Consider the following 15,052-nt stretch of genomic DNA (forward strand, 5'->3'; position numbering starts at 1 on the left):
GGTCAAAGATTCTTTTCGTGCTCGCACGTAGGGAATGTCCGACAGTAGGCTTGAAGAAAGAAGAGGCTAAAAGCCGAAGAGGCCCCCACTTAAYTGTGGCTCAAGAGGGCAACTACCGACTTAATGAGTTATTTTCAAATTCAACAGCATGGTTGAAGCTTTTGAGAATAGTTCGTTGGCCATTTTTTATTGCTTGATTTTTCTTTGCTCGTCAATAATTTATAGTGGTTTTTTAAGAATGGAAGTAACTAACATAGTTTGCTGAATGTTTCAGGTTACCATCGTGGGATTTGCCATACCACCCACCAAACATCAGTCATTATTTTTCCTAAAAATAAATCGAGTATTAACATAATTTGACTTTATAAATGATATTTCAAAATCATGATAGAGTACAATACTATTCCCGAATTCCCGCTCCAATATCATATCATTTTCTAATTTACGATGACCCACATTTTCATTCTTCATTTCATTCGTAGAAACTAATTATTTTATAATGTTTTTTTTAATATCTCTTATATTTTGTAGGTACCAATGGTAAGATTTAATCAATAATCGTTGAAACCGAATTTTTATTTTATTTTGTTTCAGAATAGGATTAATTCCCATGCATTTGTAAGTATTGGATTTTGATCTAAAAAAGGAACATGATTTCGATGCATTCATTGCATCTTTGCAAAACTAAATTAATCTTTTCTTTTTCTTTTTTCAGGTTCGTTTCCAGTTTTTTTTTTCAATGGGTAGCGGGTAGATTGTTTCTTTGCGAAGAAAGGTCTACTTCAGGGATGCGACCCTGTCCACGCGAGCCATGATTTTCTCCTAGTTCCATTGATTGGGAGAAAATCATGTCCTTACCTAGAATTCCTCAACCCTCCACCCCACGCCAAACGATCCTATGTTTAATATTCTGTTGGCAGGATGAATTCTGGAGGCGATGCAAAATTATTTTCAAGAAGAGGAGAAAGAGGAATCAAAAGTGGACTGATTTATGGTAAACGGTAGTATTTTAATATGTTTATTACTTTTGTATTGCATCACACACGTGAGAAAATCATTGTTCATGCATTTTTTTTTAAGCAAGTACCATGGATAAATCCAAAATCGTGGAAAGTGACTACTTAAAAATCTTATCTTTCTCCTTCTTTCCTATTCTTTTTAATATTTTATTCGCAGAGGATGAACTATGATGCAGAATTCCGTCTAAGAGAGGGAGGAATCGTATCTAAAGAGAACTGAGTTATGATAAAAATGTTAGTATGAAATAATTATTTTAACAAATAAATGAAGTACTTTTAATCCGTTTATTGTGTTTTCCCCGTAGCATCATGTATGTATGATAGTTATTTTTAATGCACTTTCTTTTCTTTTTCTTTACAGATATGCAACATAAATTATGTATATTTATTTTTATTATACTATATTTTAGGTAGATTGAAAATTATTAAATATAAAATATTCGTAACTTGTATTTTCCGTATGTGCATATATTGAAATTATACTTAAGTGTATTAGTTTACAATAAAATCATTGATGTAACTTGAATTTTATTCAGATGCACTCCTCGTTTTCATTTTTTTATTCAGTTTTCAAACTTTTCTTTTCATTCTCGATAGTAATTAATTTGTAAGGATTTTTTGAATTGAACTCTGAGGGTGGGGCCTAAGAGTGGGGCTCAATAAAAATCGGTCTCGGGATGATCATTTTCTTTGGTTTCAATTTTTGGTTTCAATTTAATGCGGATGGGGACATCTTCAGGATGCACATCCCGGGTCTTCAGGAGCGGTTACCTCCTCGTGGTTAGACCTGGGCAATGGTATTTTACTTTCAGTATAATGTTTAACATATTTTATATGTTATACATTCCATTGCAAGTAAAATCTAGCCAAAGACCGCTTACCATAAACATTATAATTGTAATTAGTTTCTTTTAACTTCCTAATTGTTATCATATTCCTCTACTCTTTTCCTTGGTTCCTTCTATCCATTTCATCTATAGAAACTAATTACTTTATAATGTTTTTTAATAACTTTTATGTTTTTACAGATACCAGGGAGTAGTCCAAAATTGTTGAAATTTAAGTTGCGATCTATAAAAGAGATTACATTTGATTCATTCATTGCATCTTTACAGTCTTAGAATAACATTTTTTCTTGCAGGTTTCTTTTTTAAATCATAGCTGCAATGGATATATAATAGGTTTTTCCTTTTTAAAGAATCCTTAATAAGATATTACTTTATAGATCATTGATAATGTTTTTTACGAATTCGTAATATATTCTTTAAACTTTTACATATATTTTGTAATTTAAATGACTTATAATTACAATAATTAAATAATTTAAAGCAGATTTTGCTTTTATTAAAAATATCGTTAATCTTCCAGCTGTGATTGGTCATTGGTCATTGCAGTTATACCAACTTACAAATCTTTATGCATTATCACTCTTTCTCTAACATAACCTAAAAGTTTTAACAACAACAAAACATCGATATTACTGCCACCTGGTTTAATAAATCAGAATCAAAATTGACGCTGGAGGAGACTTCCTACTGAACGAAGTTTGCTGATTTCAACCAGCAGTATCGGTGCAAAAATACCATGTATTGGGAGGTTTTCATTTTACTTATTTTACGATATTAATGATATTTTCTTTTTTCTCGCCATGTCAAAGGCAAAAGTTACTGCAGAATGGAGAAAGCGGGTGAAATCGGAATACATGCGATTAAGACAAATAAAAAGATACAAACGAGCAGACGAAGTGAAAATCGCATGGAATAGGAATCGGGAGATTATGAAAAGTAAGTTTACTTTAAAAAATCTATAAGGAATAGAATATTTTTCCTTCTCCTTTTGGTTTTTATTTTCCATCCTATTACTTCTTTTTTTGCATCTTTATTTCTTTATTTATTTATTTCTTTATTTATTTTCGTTTATTTTAATTTTTTTATACTTATTATTATTATTATTATTATTTTTATTATTTGATATATTTATTTGACTATTTAATTCAATTAAAGTGTGTAGATAATAGAAATATTTTTATTATATGTAATGTTATGATTGTATATTTAAATAAAAGTTTCTTCGATCAGCACTTCTTTCAAAGGAACAGAAATTATGGGAGGAAGGAAAAGCGGTATGGGCAGCCAAAGAAGATATCCCAGCTTCTTGTATGAAGAAAGCAGAGGTTACCAGTTTAGAAGGAGAAGTACAAAGTTGTCCTGTCAAGATATTAAATGCTGTTACTCCTATACCCACCATGTATACTTGGGCACCGATACAACAGAATTTTATGGTGGAAGATGAAACCGTATTACATAACATTCCTTACATGGGGGATGAAATTTTAGATCAGGATGGAACTTTCATCGAAGAGCTTATTAAGAATTATGATGGAAAGGTAATTGATAATTATTTAAGAAGAAAAATAATGATTATACTCTTTAGATACTACCAATGATTATTATAACCCTACATTTGATGTTAATCTATTAAATGTATACATTACAGCACATAGTCGTTATTATTTTACAGGTACACGGAGATAGAGTATCAGGTTTTATGGATGATTCCATTTTTGTCGATTTAGTAAATGCTTTAGCTAATTATGAAAAAGATGATAAAGATAAGGAACATACCAAGAGAGGTAAAGAACCTAAAGAAAAAGAAGATCAGAAAGATGATGATAAGGAAAGTAATGATTTCAAAACAGAATTATCGGTTAAGTTAGTGGATAAGCCAGCAGAAGATTCTAAAGTTCAAGCTATTCCATTCCCATCGATGCACATATTCAACGTATGTTATTCGTTTCATACTTGATGATCTAAAATTATAAAATAATTGAATATATAATTGTAATATTAATGTAAATAAAATTGTTGCTTCCATCTTATAGGCAATTTCTAGTATGTTTCCGGATAAAGGAAGGCCCGACGAGTTAAAAGAAAAATACATAGAGCTAACGGAAAGATCAGATCCAAACGTATTGCCACCAGAATGTACTCCAAACATCGATGGTGTTAATGCTAAAAGCGTACCAAGAGAACAGACTATGCATTCGTTTCACACACTCTTTTGTAGAAGATGCTTCAAATATGACTGCTTCTTACATCGTGAGTAGACAGCTAGTTTAATGTTTAGTATTTTCAAGTTGTATCTTGTCAGGCAAAAACACAGTACGATTAATGTATCGCATTGATAAAGATATATGTGAATATTGTTTCTATATATGTGAATATTGTTTCTATATATGTGAATATTGTTTCTATATATGTGAATATTGTTTATATATATGTGAATACAGCCTCTATAGATACAACTTATTGATGATTTTATATTCTATATGATTACGAAGCTGGATGTATATTAATTACAATAATTTGTGATTCCTGATTTATCGTAGCAGCCAGGGGGACCTCGCCGCAAGGTAAAGAACAACATTGCATACAAACGAGCGCATTCGATCGAACGCTTTTTTTTTGTTTAGCACGGAGGCATCGCCAAGGGTTCATCCACAATCAAATTTCATTCGTCGTTCATCGCTCGCTCTTTCTGTTTCTCTCTTTTTCTGTCTCTTTCTCTTTTCCTCTCTATTTATCTTTCTTTCTCTCTCTCTCTCTCTCTCTCTCTCTCTCTGTCTACTAAATTTCTCTCCATTCGCGATATAATAGGTTTAGATTACGTTCCATTTTAAAATTGTAACATTTATTTTAGGTCTTCAAGTTTGCCATCCTGGACCAAATTTACTCAAACGAAAAGGTCCGGACTTGAGGCCGTTTTCTGAACCATGTGGAACGGAATGTTATATGCATTTGGTATGTAATATAATAAATAACATAAAAAAGTATACATTCGATAAAACATTTAACTACATTTTTATATTATTTTCTTATTCAGGAAGGTATGAAAGAAAAGCTTGCTGCACAGGCAGCCGATATAAAAGAAGAAGAAGGTGATGAGAAACGTGGTGGTCCTAGAAAAGTACGAAAGCAAGCAAGCGTCGATTCAGGAAACGAAGCTAGTAGCGAAGACAGCAACGACAGTAATAAATACAGTCAAGGTGGTTGTTGTCAAGGTATAATAATATTCTTAAACTTTTAACTAGTCAAAATTTAATTATTTTATAAGTATTGATTCATATTTCATGATTAACAGATTTCAAGCAAAATGTTAATAAAGAAGTTAAGTCGGAAGAAATGATGGAAGACCAAGCACAACCGGAAAATCAAACTCCTTTTACGTTGTTAGGTCTTGATAAAAGAATCAAGACGGAAAGCGAATTGTCGTGGACCGGATCAGAACAAAGTCTTTTCAGAGCTTTACATAAAGCATTTCCTGGTAATCCTTGCGCGTTAGCTCAAATAATATTGACCAAAACTTGTCAGGAAGTTTATGGATTTGCTCAAAAGGAAGCTTCGGACATTCCAGCTGTGGAACATTTGAAAGATTTTACACCGCCAAGAAAGAAGAAGAAAAAGCATAGGCTTTGGTCTATGCATTGCAGAAAGATACAATTGAAAAAGGATTCTGGTAATTATTATATGTCTATCATTAATAATCAATAGGACATGACATCACAGTCAGAAAGTGTCTCCTCACGCGTTCTTTTTTTTGTTTGCGTTTACCATATGTATAAAATCATACTCACAGGTGCCAATCATGTCCACAACTTCGCACCGTGCGATCATCCAGGCCGTCCATGCGATAATTCTTGTCCATGTATACAGGCGCAAAATTTCTGCGAAAAGTTCTGCCAATGCAGCAGTGAATGTCAGAATCGATTTCCTGGCTGTAGATGCAAAGCTCAATGTAATACGAAACAATGTCCTTGCTATCTAGCAGTAAGGGAATGTGATCCTGATCTTTGTCAAACCTGTGGAGCAGATCAATTTCAAATAACTAAAATATCATGCAAAAATGTCAGCGTTCAACGAGGTCTTCGTAAGTATATTAAAACAAATTTTTCTTTACGTCTAGAAATACACAAATTGATTCAAATTATCATCCTTAATACATATATATATATATATATATATGTATGTAGATATATTTTATATTCTTTTGATTTAGACAAACATCTTTTAATGGCGCCATCCGATGTAGCTGGTTGGGGAATATTTTTAAAAGAATCAGCTGCAAAGAATGAATTCATTTCTGAATATTGCGGCGAAATAATAAGCCAAGATGAGGCTGATCGTAGAGGAAAAGTATACGACAAATATATGTGCAGTTTTCTATTCAATCTAAACAACGGTATTTTTTAAATACACTTTTTCTTTTTTTTTTTATATATAATTATAAAAATGCATTGAGACGATGTTATAAGCGATGTAAATGTTATTCTTCGTTCTATAGATTTTGTAGTCGATGCAACGCGCAAAGGAAATAAAATAAGATTCGCCAATCATTCGATTAATCCTAACTGTTATGCTAAAGTTATGATGGTTAATGGCGATCATAGAATAGGCATATTCGCTAAGAGAGCTATTCAGCCGGGGGAAGAACTGTTTTTTGATTACAGGTTAATTTTTATACAGATTAATATTAACAAAAAGTGTGTAAAATAAATTTCATTGAATTATTTCTTGATTTCTTCTTTATTACAGATATGGTCCAACTGAACAACTCAAATTTGTTGGGATTGAACGTGAAATGGAATTTCTTTAAAGTTATATAATTTTATTAAAAATTTATATTATTATTACATACATATTAAACATCGATAAATTTCTTTTTATACAGTTCGATTGAGAAACGAAAAGAGAGATAATATAATGAATAGTTATCAAAGTTAATAATATTTCAATATCGATAAACTTAATCTGCCTAGTGCATATCAAATCATTTTTAAAATAATACATGTATAAAAATTTATGAACAGGTATACGTGTGCGAATGTGTCTATGTGTGTGTGTGTGTGAATTTATATTCACTGATATGAATGTTGATTGATTATTATGCGATTTCTTAAACCGTCTTTTTCGAATAAAAGTATCATTGTTTTACATGTGTTATATTTAATATAATATTAGCCAACCATTTTGTTTCATTTTAATATAAATACTTTTAGGAAAGAAATGAGAAATATTTCCTTTTCATTTTATTATTTATTGTTTCGTAATTATAACAGCGAATATATTATCTATTACTATTAATTTATTAAATAAGTTAATGCATTTTATATTATTATATTATATTATGTTATAAATGTGACAAAAAAAAAGTAATTAAAACAACTTTTATTTTAATATTTTGTAATTTAAATAAACTATCTACTTATTTTTGTGTGTGTGTTTTAAAAAGGAATTAAATTGAAAAGGGGTAAAGAAATTCGCGCGCAAATTTTCAAACGAGCAGAGTTAGTTCGAAAGGATACGAGTAGAGTGCTTCCTTCAAACCCGTAACAGATTCAGCCACCAGTTGCGGACTTCGCGGCCGCGAAAACGGATCGAGAAATATTTTCGTAACGTTTGTGATATAATATAATAAAAGATCTAATTAAAAAAATAGCTTTCGTGTATTTCTAATGAAATAAATAAAAAAGAAAGAAACTATATAAACGAAAACTAACTAATTAATTAAATAAAAAAAAAAAGAAGAAGAAGAATAAATAAAAGAAAAAACCAATTACACAACTGCGAAGAGATAAATATAAAAACAAGTTAAATCGTTATGAGGATAATTAATAAAAATTTATCTAAAGTTTTGATTAAACGTTTCTCGCATTGTTTATTACCAATAATTCGATTTTTCTGTTCGTTTTTTTACGATCACGATCGATAAAGTTCGTAAATATTGAAAGAATAATATCGTTTGGTTACATTTGTGTGATTGAATTCATCAACGACGGAATAATGTCACGAGTAAGAAAAATCTACGATAGAATTTAAAATAGTCGTCTACGAGGGTTATAGAATTTTATATTTTAAAAAGAAAATCAGATTTATTTGGATCAAAGCCAGATTTAAATTATACAGACGACATGGAGGAGGAAGGTAATTATGTTCTTGATTTGAAAATAATAGAACTATTTGTTATCGCGCGAATGTCATTTTACTATTTTTTCTTGTTGTTGTTTATACAAATAAATATAAATGTTGAAATATCGGTCGGTAAAGTAGAACGCGTTTGAAATAAAATAATAAATGAGATTAATATTCTTTTTATCGTTTCTTCTTATAATTTTCTTTTTTAGTACTATTTTTGTTTCTTTATTTTTTTCTTCGTAATATAAATAATATCCGCCATGATTACGAAACGACCAATAATAAAAAAATGAAGAAGGAAATATATATATATTTTTTTTCATTTCTTTCCGAATAGCATAAAAATAATCGATTAATAAATATAATTTATAGATAAAAATAAATAAAAATTTATGGAAAGGATGAGGAAATAGGTGGTTAAATTAAAAGAAAACAAAAAATATAAAACAATTACTAGGGGAAAAGGTAAAGAGACCTTTTAAAGGTGTTAGACGCCATGATGGAATAATTTTAGCGGGAATAATGGCCGTCGTAATCGATTTCAATCGAACTGGCGTTATTATTATGGAAAAAAAAAACCACTTCGATCTCTTTCTCTTTTTATTTTTTCCTCTCGAGCCATAAGAAGCGTTTTCTAATGAATATCTTCATTTCATCGTCACTTCGTTTCTGCTAATGTAAATATACAGATTAAATTAAACGCGTAAATCAGATCGATTGATTGTTCGATCGATAAATCGATAAATCGATCAAACAATTTGAATCATTTCGCGCGAATCGTTAATTAAAATATATTATTAAATTATTTCTAAAAATATTTCTTTATTAAAATGAAACATATGTTCTGTGAAATTGTCACTTAACTGTACTCTCAATCAATTATCCTTTAATCGTAATGTTAGCCGTCAAAGAAAATACTTTAATATTAATAAATAGAAATAAATTTGTTCTCGTTTAATCATCAACGTGAATTTTTAATATATAATATGAATCATATAAATATATATTCTATATTTTTTTTATATCTCGTAGAAAAAAAGTAAAAGTTAAATATAGAACTAAAGAAATAATAATAATAATAATAATAATAATATTTTCCATGCATCTTCATATGAATCAATCAGATTCATTAACACTAATCAAATAATAATAATAATAATAATAATAAGAATGATAACGAAGAAGCGTGAGTAAGAGCACTCTTGCTTTTTTACACACCCATTCAGATTAAAACTTATGGGCTTGGGTTTAATGCGGTCTAGCCATTATTACAACACATAGGTATACATAAATTTACACACAGTTATATGCTGAAAACACATACACATCGAAACACCAAAAGAAAAAAACGCAATACGGATAAGACGTACTTGTATCGTACGTGACTTGTTCCAGGATTACATTAACAGTAAACGAACGAATCGGCTTTTTTTATGGCTTTGAAATGAATTTTTCACTTTAATGAAAACTTCAAATGAATTTTTCGCTTTAATGAAAACTTCAAATGTTTCCCTTTTCTTCCCCTATTTTCTTTTTTATCATAAGGGACAAATTAATAATGACGCGACGAACGATTTAAATTTGAATTCATACGCGAAACTTTGTTATGATTGGATTAACGATATGTTTTAACGTTCATTGGTTATTTTAATCGGCTTTGTTTCGGCAACGCTCTTGTTGTTTAAGGAATATCATTTTCCTGATTGTATAGTAAAATTTGAAGTTTCTCTAATTGTCAAAAGTGATATTAATTATAGGATTAATTAATTTCATATTCCTTTTGTATCTGTGGTCTTCTACAAATTTACAGAATGATTCATACACACACACACGTATACCCATATACATTATTACATATATACACGTATCCATACGTATACAAAATTTGAAAACTCGAATTATTTTATAATAATTAAAAAAAAAAAAAAAAAAGAAAATAATATTCGCTTAATTGTTTATTTCTTTAAAGTTCAAATCTTTTATAAAAATAATCGCCCCATGGGAGGGAATACTTTATTTGAATAGTCGAATAACCATAGATTTTATTTTTCCTCTCTCTCTCTCTGTCCCTTTTATTTGTTTTTTTTTTCTTTTTATCAGGTTTTCCCTTGATGAGATTCTAAGAGTGTCGTTTGAAATGAAGACAAATCCACCAAGAATAAAAGATTTTCTAATCCTTTCTATCTTATTCAAACGTTACGTTTTACACTTTCCTTTTTTTTTTTTTTCCTTTTTCTATTTCTCTTTTTCATTTAAAACAAAAAAAAGAAAAACAAAGGGTAGATTTAAAAGAACATTGAATATTCGATTAAAGCAAATTAATAATAATCATAACAATAATCATAATAATTCGAGTATATATTAAAAGAAAATGTTACCTTTTCTCGTGACAATTATTTTAAATTATGTTAAAGGATATTCTTATAAGAAAAAAAAAAAAAAAAAAAAAAAAAAAATGAAAGGGAGGACAAAGGAAGAAAGAGAAAAAAAAAGAAGAAGATAGGGGAAAAGAATTGTACTAAAAAGTCATGGGTAACAGTTCGTTTCCGTGACATAGTTAGTTGCGTGTCTAGTAACGAACGAAAGGAGAATTTCATGACGAACGGCACGGCACGACACAATGGCCGATTGCCTGTCGATAACAAACTCTCGTCGACATCTCCTGTCAATCGGAACCTCTTACCCGTGTCACCTAACAGACCGAGAAAGACAAAGACAAAGAAAGAAATAAAGAAAGAGACAGACAGAGAGAATGAGAATGAGAAAGGGTGAAAGTGGTACAAAAGGGGATAGAATTGTACCTCACCTTCTCGAAATTTGTTTCTAAACTTTTCTAGAAAGAGATAGAAGACATAGAATCAGAGAAGGAGATAAAATCAGAAGGATAAGGAGAGAAAAGGGATAGAATCAAAGATAAGAGAGAGAGAGAGAGAGAGATAGAGAGATAAAGTGAATCAAAAATTGAGATTGTTAGATTTAATGTGTGTAAAATTAATTACGGTTTGTTCATTATTTTTCAATTCGATGCTAATTTTTGTTTCCCCTCTCTTTTATCTCCCATCCATTCTTTTTTTGTTTTTTTTTTTTTGTTTTATATCTATTTAATTAAGATTATATAATACGGTACTCTGTTATTGTAAATGGTTGAAGTTGGCATAATTACTGTAATGATTCGTTTGGTTGCATCAGAGTTGCCATTAGATTTTCTACGAAAATTCAAAGAGTCTCGTAGTTTCGAAACACTTCGAACTTTGAGAAATTGTATGTTTGTTTCAAATTATTATTGTTACGTATATTTGTCATTAATTAGAATCATTACAGTGATAATTAATTGCATTTGTTATAGAGGATTGCATGAATTAGGATATTTTGATTGCAGCATCGATTGGTCGAAATTCGAAAACAGCATGGCTTTTGTTTCAAAAAACAATTAACAAATGTATTGTCTAAACATTGGTTTCCATATTGGTTTTCTTGATTGAAACTAAGGTATTTTCGAAGATAATGAGGGTCAAGGACGTCCTTTAAAAAACTATTCCTAAATAGAAAATGATTTACATATATAGGTTTTAGGGTAAAACAATTTTAATGGTTAGCACACATACAGGTATAAAATACAATATTGTATCTAATGTTTTTCTTTTCTTTTTTTGCCGCGTAAATATTTTTTTGTATTTATATAAAATATATAAATCGTTGCTATTTTTTTTTTCTTTGTTTTTAAGTTGAAAAATGTAAAAATAAAAAGAAGAATATTTAAAAGGAAGGACACAATATCAATTATGATTGATTTATCAATCAATCAAGATAGCTAACATAAGCAAATGATCCCCCATCAAGAATACGATGATACATAGTAATTAGTGAACTTGAAACACAGTTAAGGGCAATTAAAATGGCTGAGAGATGATGACCTCTCTTTTTTCTTTTCCTTTTTTTATTCTTTATTTATTTCTCACTTTATCGCAACGTTTCAAAATGTTCAAATATTTTCTATCAATTACTATCTGTGTTCTAATCGGTGCTAACTACTTCGAGACCTATCGCATAATTCATTTTTACTTCGTTCTTTTCATTTGTTTTTCTTTTTCATTTCACATTTTTCACAATTATTCAACATTAACCCTTTAATTCGAAAATAAATAAAAAAAAAAAGAAAACAAATGTAAGTAGGAAAGATAAAAATTGGGTAAGCAAAATACGACAATCCTTTTTTTTTTTTTAAACGGTTCATTCACGAAGAGAAAAAGAAAGATAGAGAGAGAGAGAGAGAGAGAGAGAGAGAGAAGAGAAATTGAATAGTCCCTTCCGGCCAGTTTGAAAATAGTTTTTGTTGGCCATCAGCCAACAATCTCGCTGATCTTCCTGCGTATCATCCTCTTCGTTTCCGATAAATGTTTTCTCTTTAACGTTTTAACTCATTACGTATTATATATTTATATACAAATGCATTTATATGTTACATATATATACATAGATAAGATAGTTTCATTTTAATTAAACCTCACATATTTTTGTATAATAAAATGTTCTCATTATTTAAGAGAAACAATGTGTTTTGATATAAAAGATATATTTTTTTATTTTTTTTTATTTATATTATTAAAATAATTAATATATTATATATTTTCTTGATTTACATAACACATATATATCTGTCGTTAAATTGTAATTAACGAAGAAAAAACTTATACGTATGATATTTAATTGAGATAATGATCTCGAAACATATTAATCCCCCATTAAAATATCTTTTAACACGTAACGATATTTGAACAACATTATAAAATATTTATTCAAATGAAAAATTCTCTTTCCCATACACGTACGTACGTACCCACGTATGCACGCATATATGTATATTTACATAGTTATTGTTTATATTTGTAATAAATATTCAACAATAAAAATACAGAAAAAAAAACAAAGAACAAAAGCAAGAAATCTTTCCATCGAATCGAAACCTCGACAAGCAGAAATATAGCTGGGGGCAGTGTTATCATCGATGTAAATCGATTAAAATCACGGATTATAACGATTTTATTTTATCTCTCTCTCTCTCTCTCTCTCTCTCTTCTTTCTCTTGTTTTCTTTTTTATTTTTGTAATCCAAAAAAAAAAGAGTCGAGAAAACGTATAAAGCTTATCTCGATAATTTTATTTTACTACCTTTGGTCTCTAACATTTCGAATGAGGTCAGATACGAAAGCTCGTCACAAATAATCATATTCGTGAGGAGCTTAAAATGCGTAGACGCACGCATTTGTCGATCGATGGTCGAGAGAGCATTTCATTGTATTCAAGAGAGAGAGAGAGAGATAGAGAAAAGGAATATACGTATATGTATATTTCTATGCACGTTAGAAGAATAAAAGATACTAGAAAGTCGGTTATTTATTAATAGTGTCAAGGAATTAAAAAATAATCAATATTCCGAGATTAATTAAAAAAAATTAAAAATCTTGAAAGTCTTTTTGTCGTAGTATCCTGGTAGTAGCCATTTTTGAATCGCCATTTTTGAATCGCCATTTTTTTTGACTGCCATCTTTTGACCGCCATTAATTGTCACTTGAAAACTTTATTTAGATATCTTATATAGAGAAACGATTTAAATAATAAATTAATAAGAAGAGTCTCGATAATGACAACCATAAAATATGAAATATTTCAAATATACAAATGTTTTTAACGCAATAAATAATATATATATCTTTAATATATGCAACGAGCTAAAAGTTATTCCTAAATTATTATAAAACATTTAAATACTTCCTTCCTCTCCCATCTTCAAAATATTAATTTAACTTTGTCTTAGAAAATTCGGTAAACTGCAAATCAAACTTATAAAATGACAATGCAAACTATCAACTCTCGAACATCATTAAATATTATAATTGATTATTAAAATCACACACACTTATAAACTTAGAAACCTATCGGAAGACATTTAACACACCCTCTTTAATAATTAATTATTCCTTTTCTTCATTATTAATTTCTAATTAAACTTATTCTCAAGTATATATATATATACATGTATACGAGTATATATGAAAGATTAGTTTCCGTCTAACAACAATGAGGTTCCAACGGCATAGCAAATATGTTTAATATTATATGTTACATGGTCGATTAGGCAAAGTGAATGGAAGATCGAATTAGCTTTTGCTAAAGCGGTTTTCCGGATATTCGAACGAAGTAAATTCATTTTGACGTGCTATTAGGATGAACCACCTGTCGAAACGTATCCTCCTTTTACTTCAACCAAACCCATTCAGTATCTTTCTCTCTTTATGTATATATATATATATTTATTTTATAAAATCATCAGTTCGCGAATTCGTTATACTGGAAAATATTATTCGCTCTCGGTTATTTCAGCGAAACAATTTCGTAAATGTGTTTCATTCTAAACAACCCGATCAAATTCGTCTTATATTCGTTTCAACTATTTTATGAGGAATGTTTAATGTTCCTTCTTATTCTATAATCTTTCATTTTAAGATAAAAACAACTTCGTAAAGAGGTGTTTTGTTTTCGAACAACCCATTAAACTCGTCTCGTTCGTTTCCATTATTCTACGAAATATTCTACGAGATATTCTACGAAATGTAATATTTATATATATATAATATTTGTTTGATTTTTTTTTTTAAATAGAATAATTATAAAAATATTGATATAAGATTTTATACATATATATAGATAGAGATATCGAACATTTTATGAGCTAATTTTATGTCAAATTTGACGATAAATTATGCGTTCAGGTGTGCGTCAGCTGTCAGTAAGTTCGCGAGCCAAAATTTCGGTCGGTCACGGAATTAGGTTATTTTCTTATTAACTTAACTCTCTCTCTCTCTCTCTCTCTCTCTTTTTTTTCTTCCTATTCTTCTTAATTTTTTACCCCGTTCGTATTTTTATCTTTTACGATTTTCTCTTTTTTTTATTATATAGCAGATAAAGAGACATCTTGTATCGTTCAGTAAAAAAAAAAAAAAGCGAAACAACAACAATCAAATGGATCGATGGATTCGTTTGGTTATAAAATAAGTGGTATGAG

The 15,052-nt window shown here is 29.3% G+C and overlaps 1 protein-coding gene across 3 annotated transcripts; it reads left to right on the forward strand.

Annotated features, from left to right (window-relative positions):
• The first annotated feature begins 2,543 nt into the window (after positions 1–2,543).
• On the forward strand, positions 2,544–7,231 carry LOC106792137 (histone-lysine N-methyltransferase E(z)). 3 transcript variants are annotated; one of them, XM_014758307.1, is made up of 12 exons: positions 2,544–2,803; positions 3,098–3,405; positions 3,540–3,800; positions 3,901–4,117; positions 4,408–4,431; positions 4,719–4,819; positions 4,902–5,079; positions 5,160–5,534; positions 5,655–5,945; positions 6,075–6,257; positions 6,360–6,525; positions 6,611–7,231. In XM_014758307.1, exons 1-12 carry the CDS (start codon positions 2,668–2,670, stop codon positions 6,669–6,671), a joined length of 2,301 nt encoding a protein of 766 aa, XP_014613793.1. In that variant the 5' UTR covers positions 2,544–2,667; the 3' UTR covers positions 6,672–7,231. The 3 variants fall into 3 exon arrangements, with proteins under 3 accessions (XP_014613793.1, XP_014613796.1, XP_014613797.1); XM_014758310.1 differs by having other exon boundaries at positions 4,411–4,431; XM_014758311.1 differs by having other exon boundaries at positions 2,715–2,803; positions 3,112–3,405.
• The last annotated feature ends 7,821 nt before the right edge of the window (positions 7,232–15,052 follow it).

This window comes from Polistes canadensis, unplaced genomic scaffold (genome assembly GCF_001313835.1).
Source record: "Polistes canadensis isolate GaletaPanama2010 unplaced genomic scaffold, ASM131383v1 scaffold_382, whole genome shotgun sequence".
Classification (NCBI taxonomy): Eukaryota; Metazoa; Arthropoda; class Insecta; order Hymenoptera; family Vespidae; genus Polistes; species Polistes canadensis.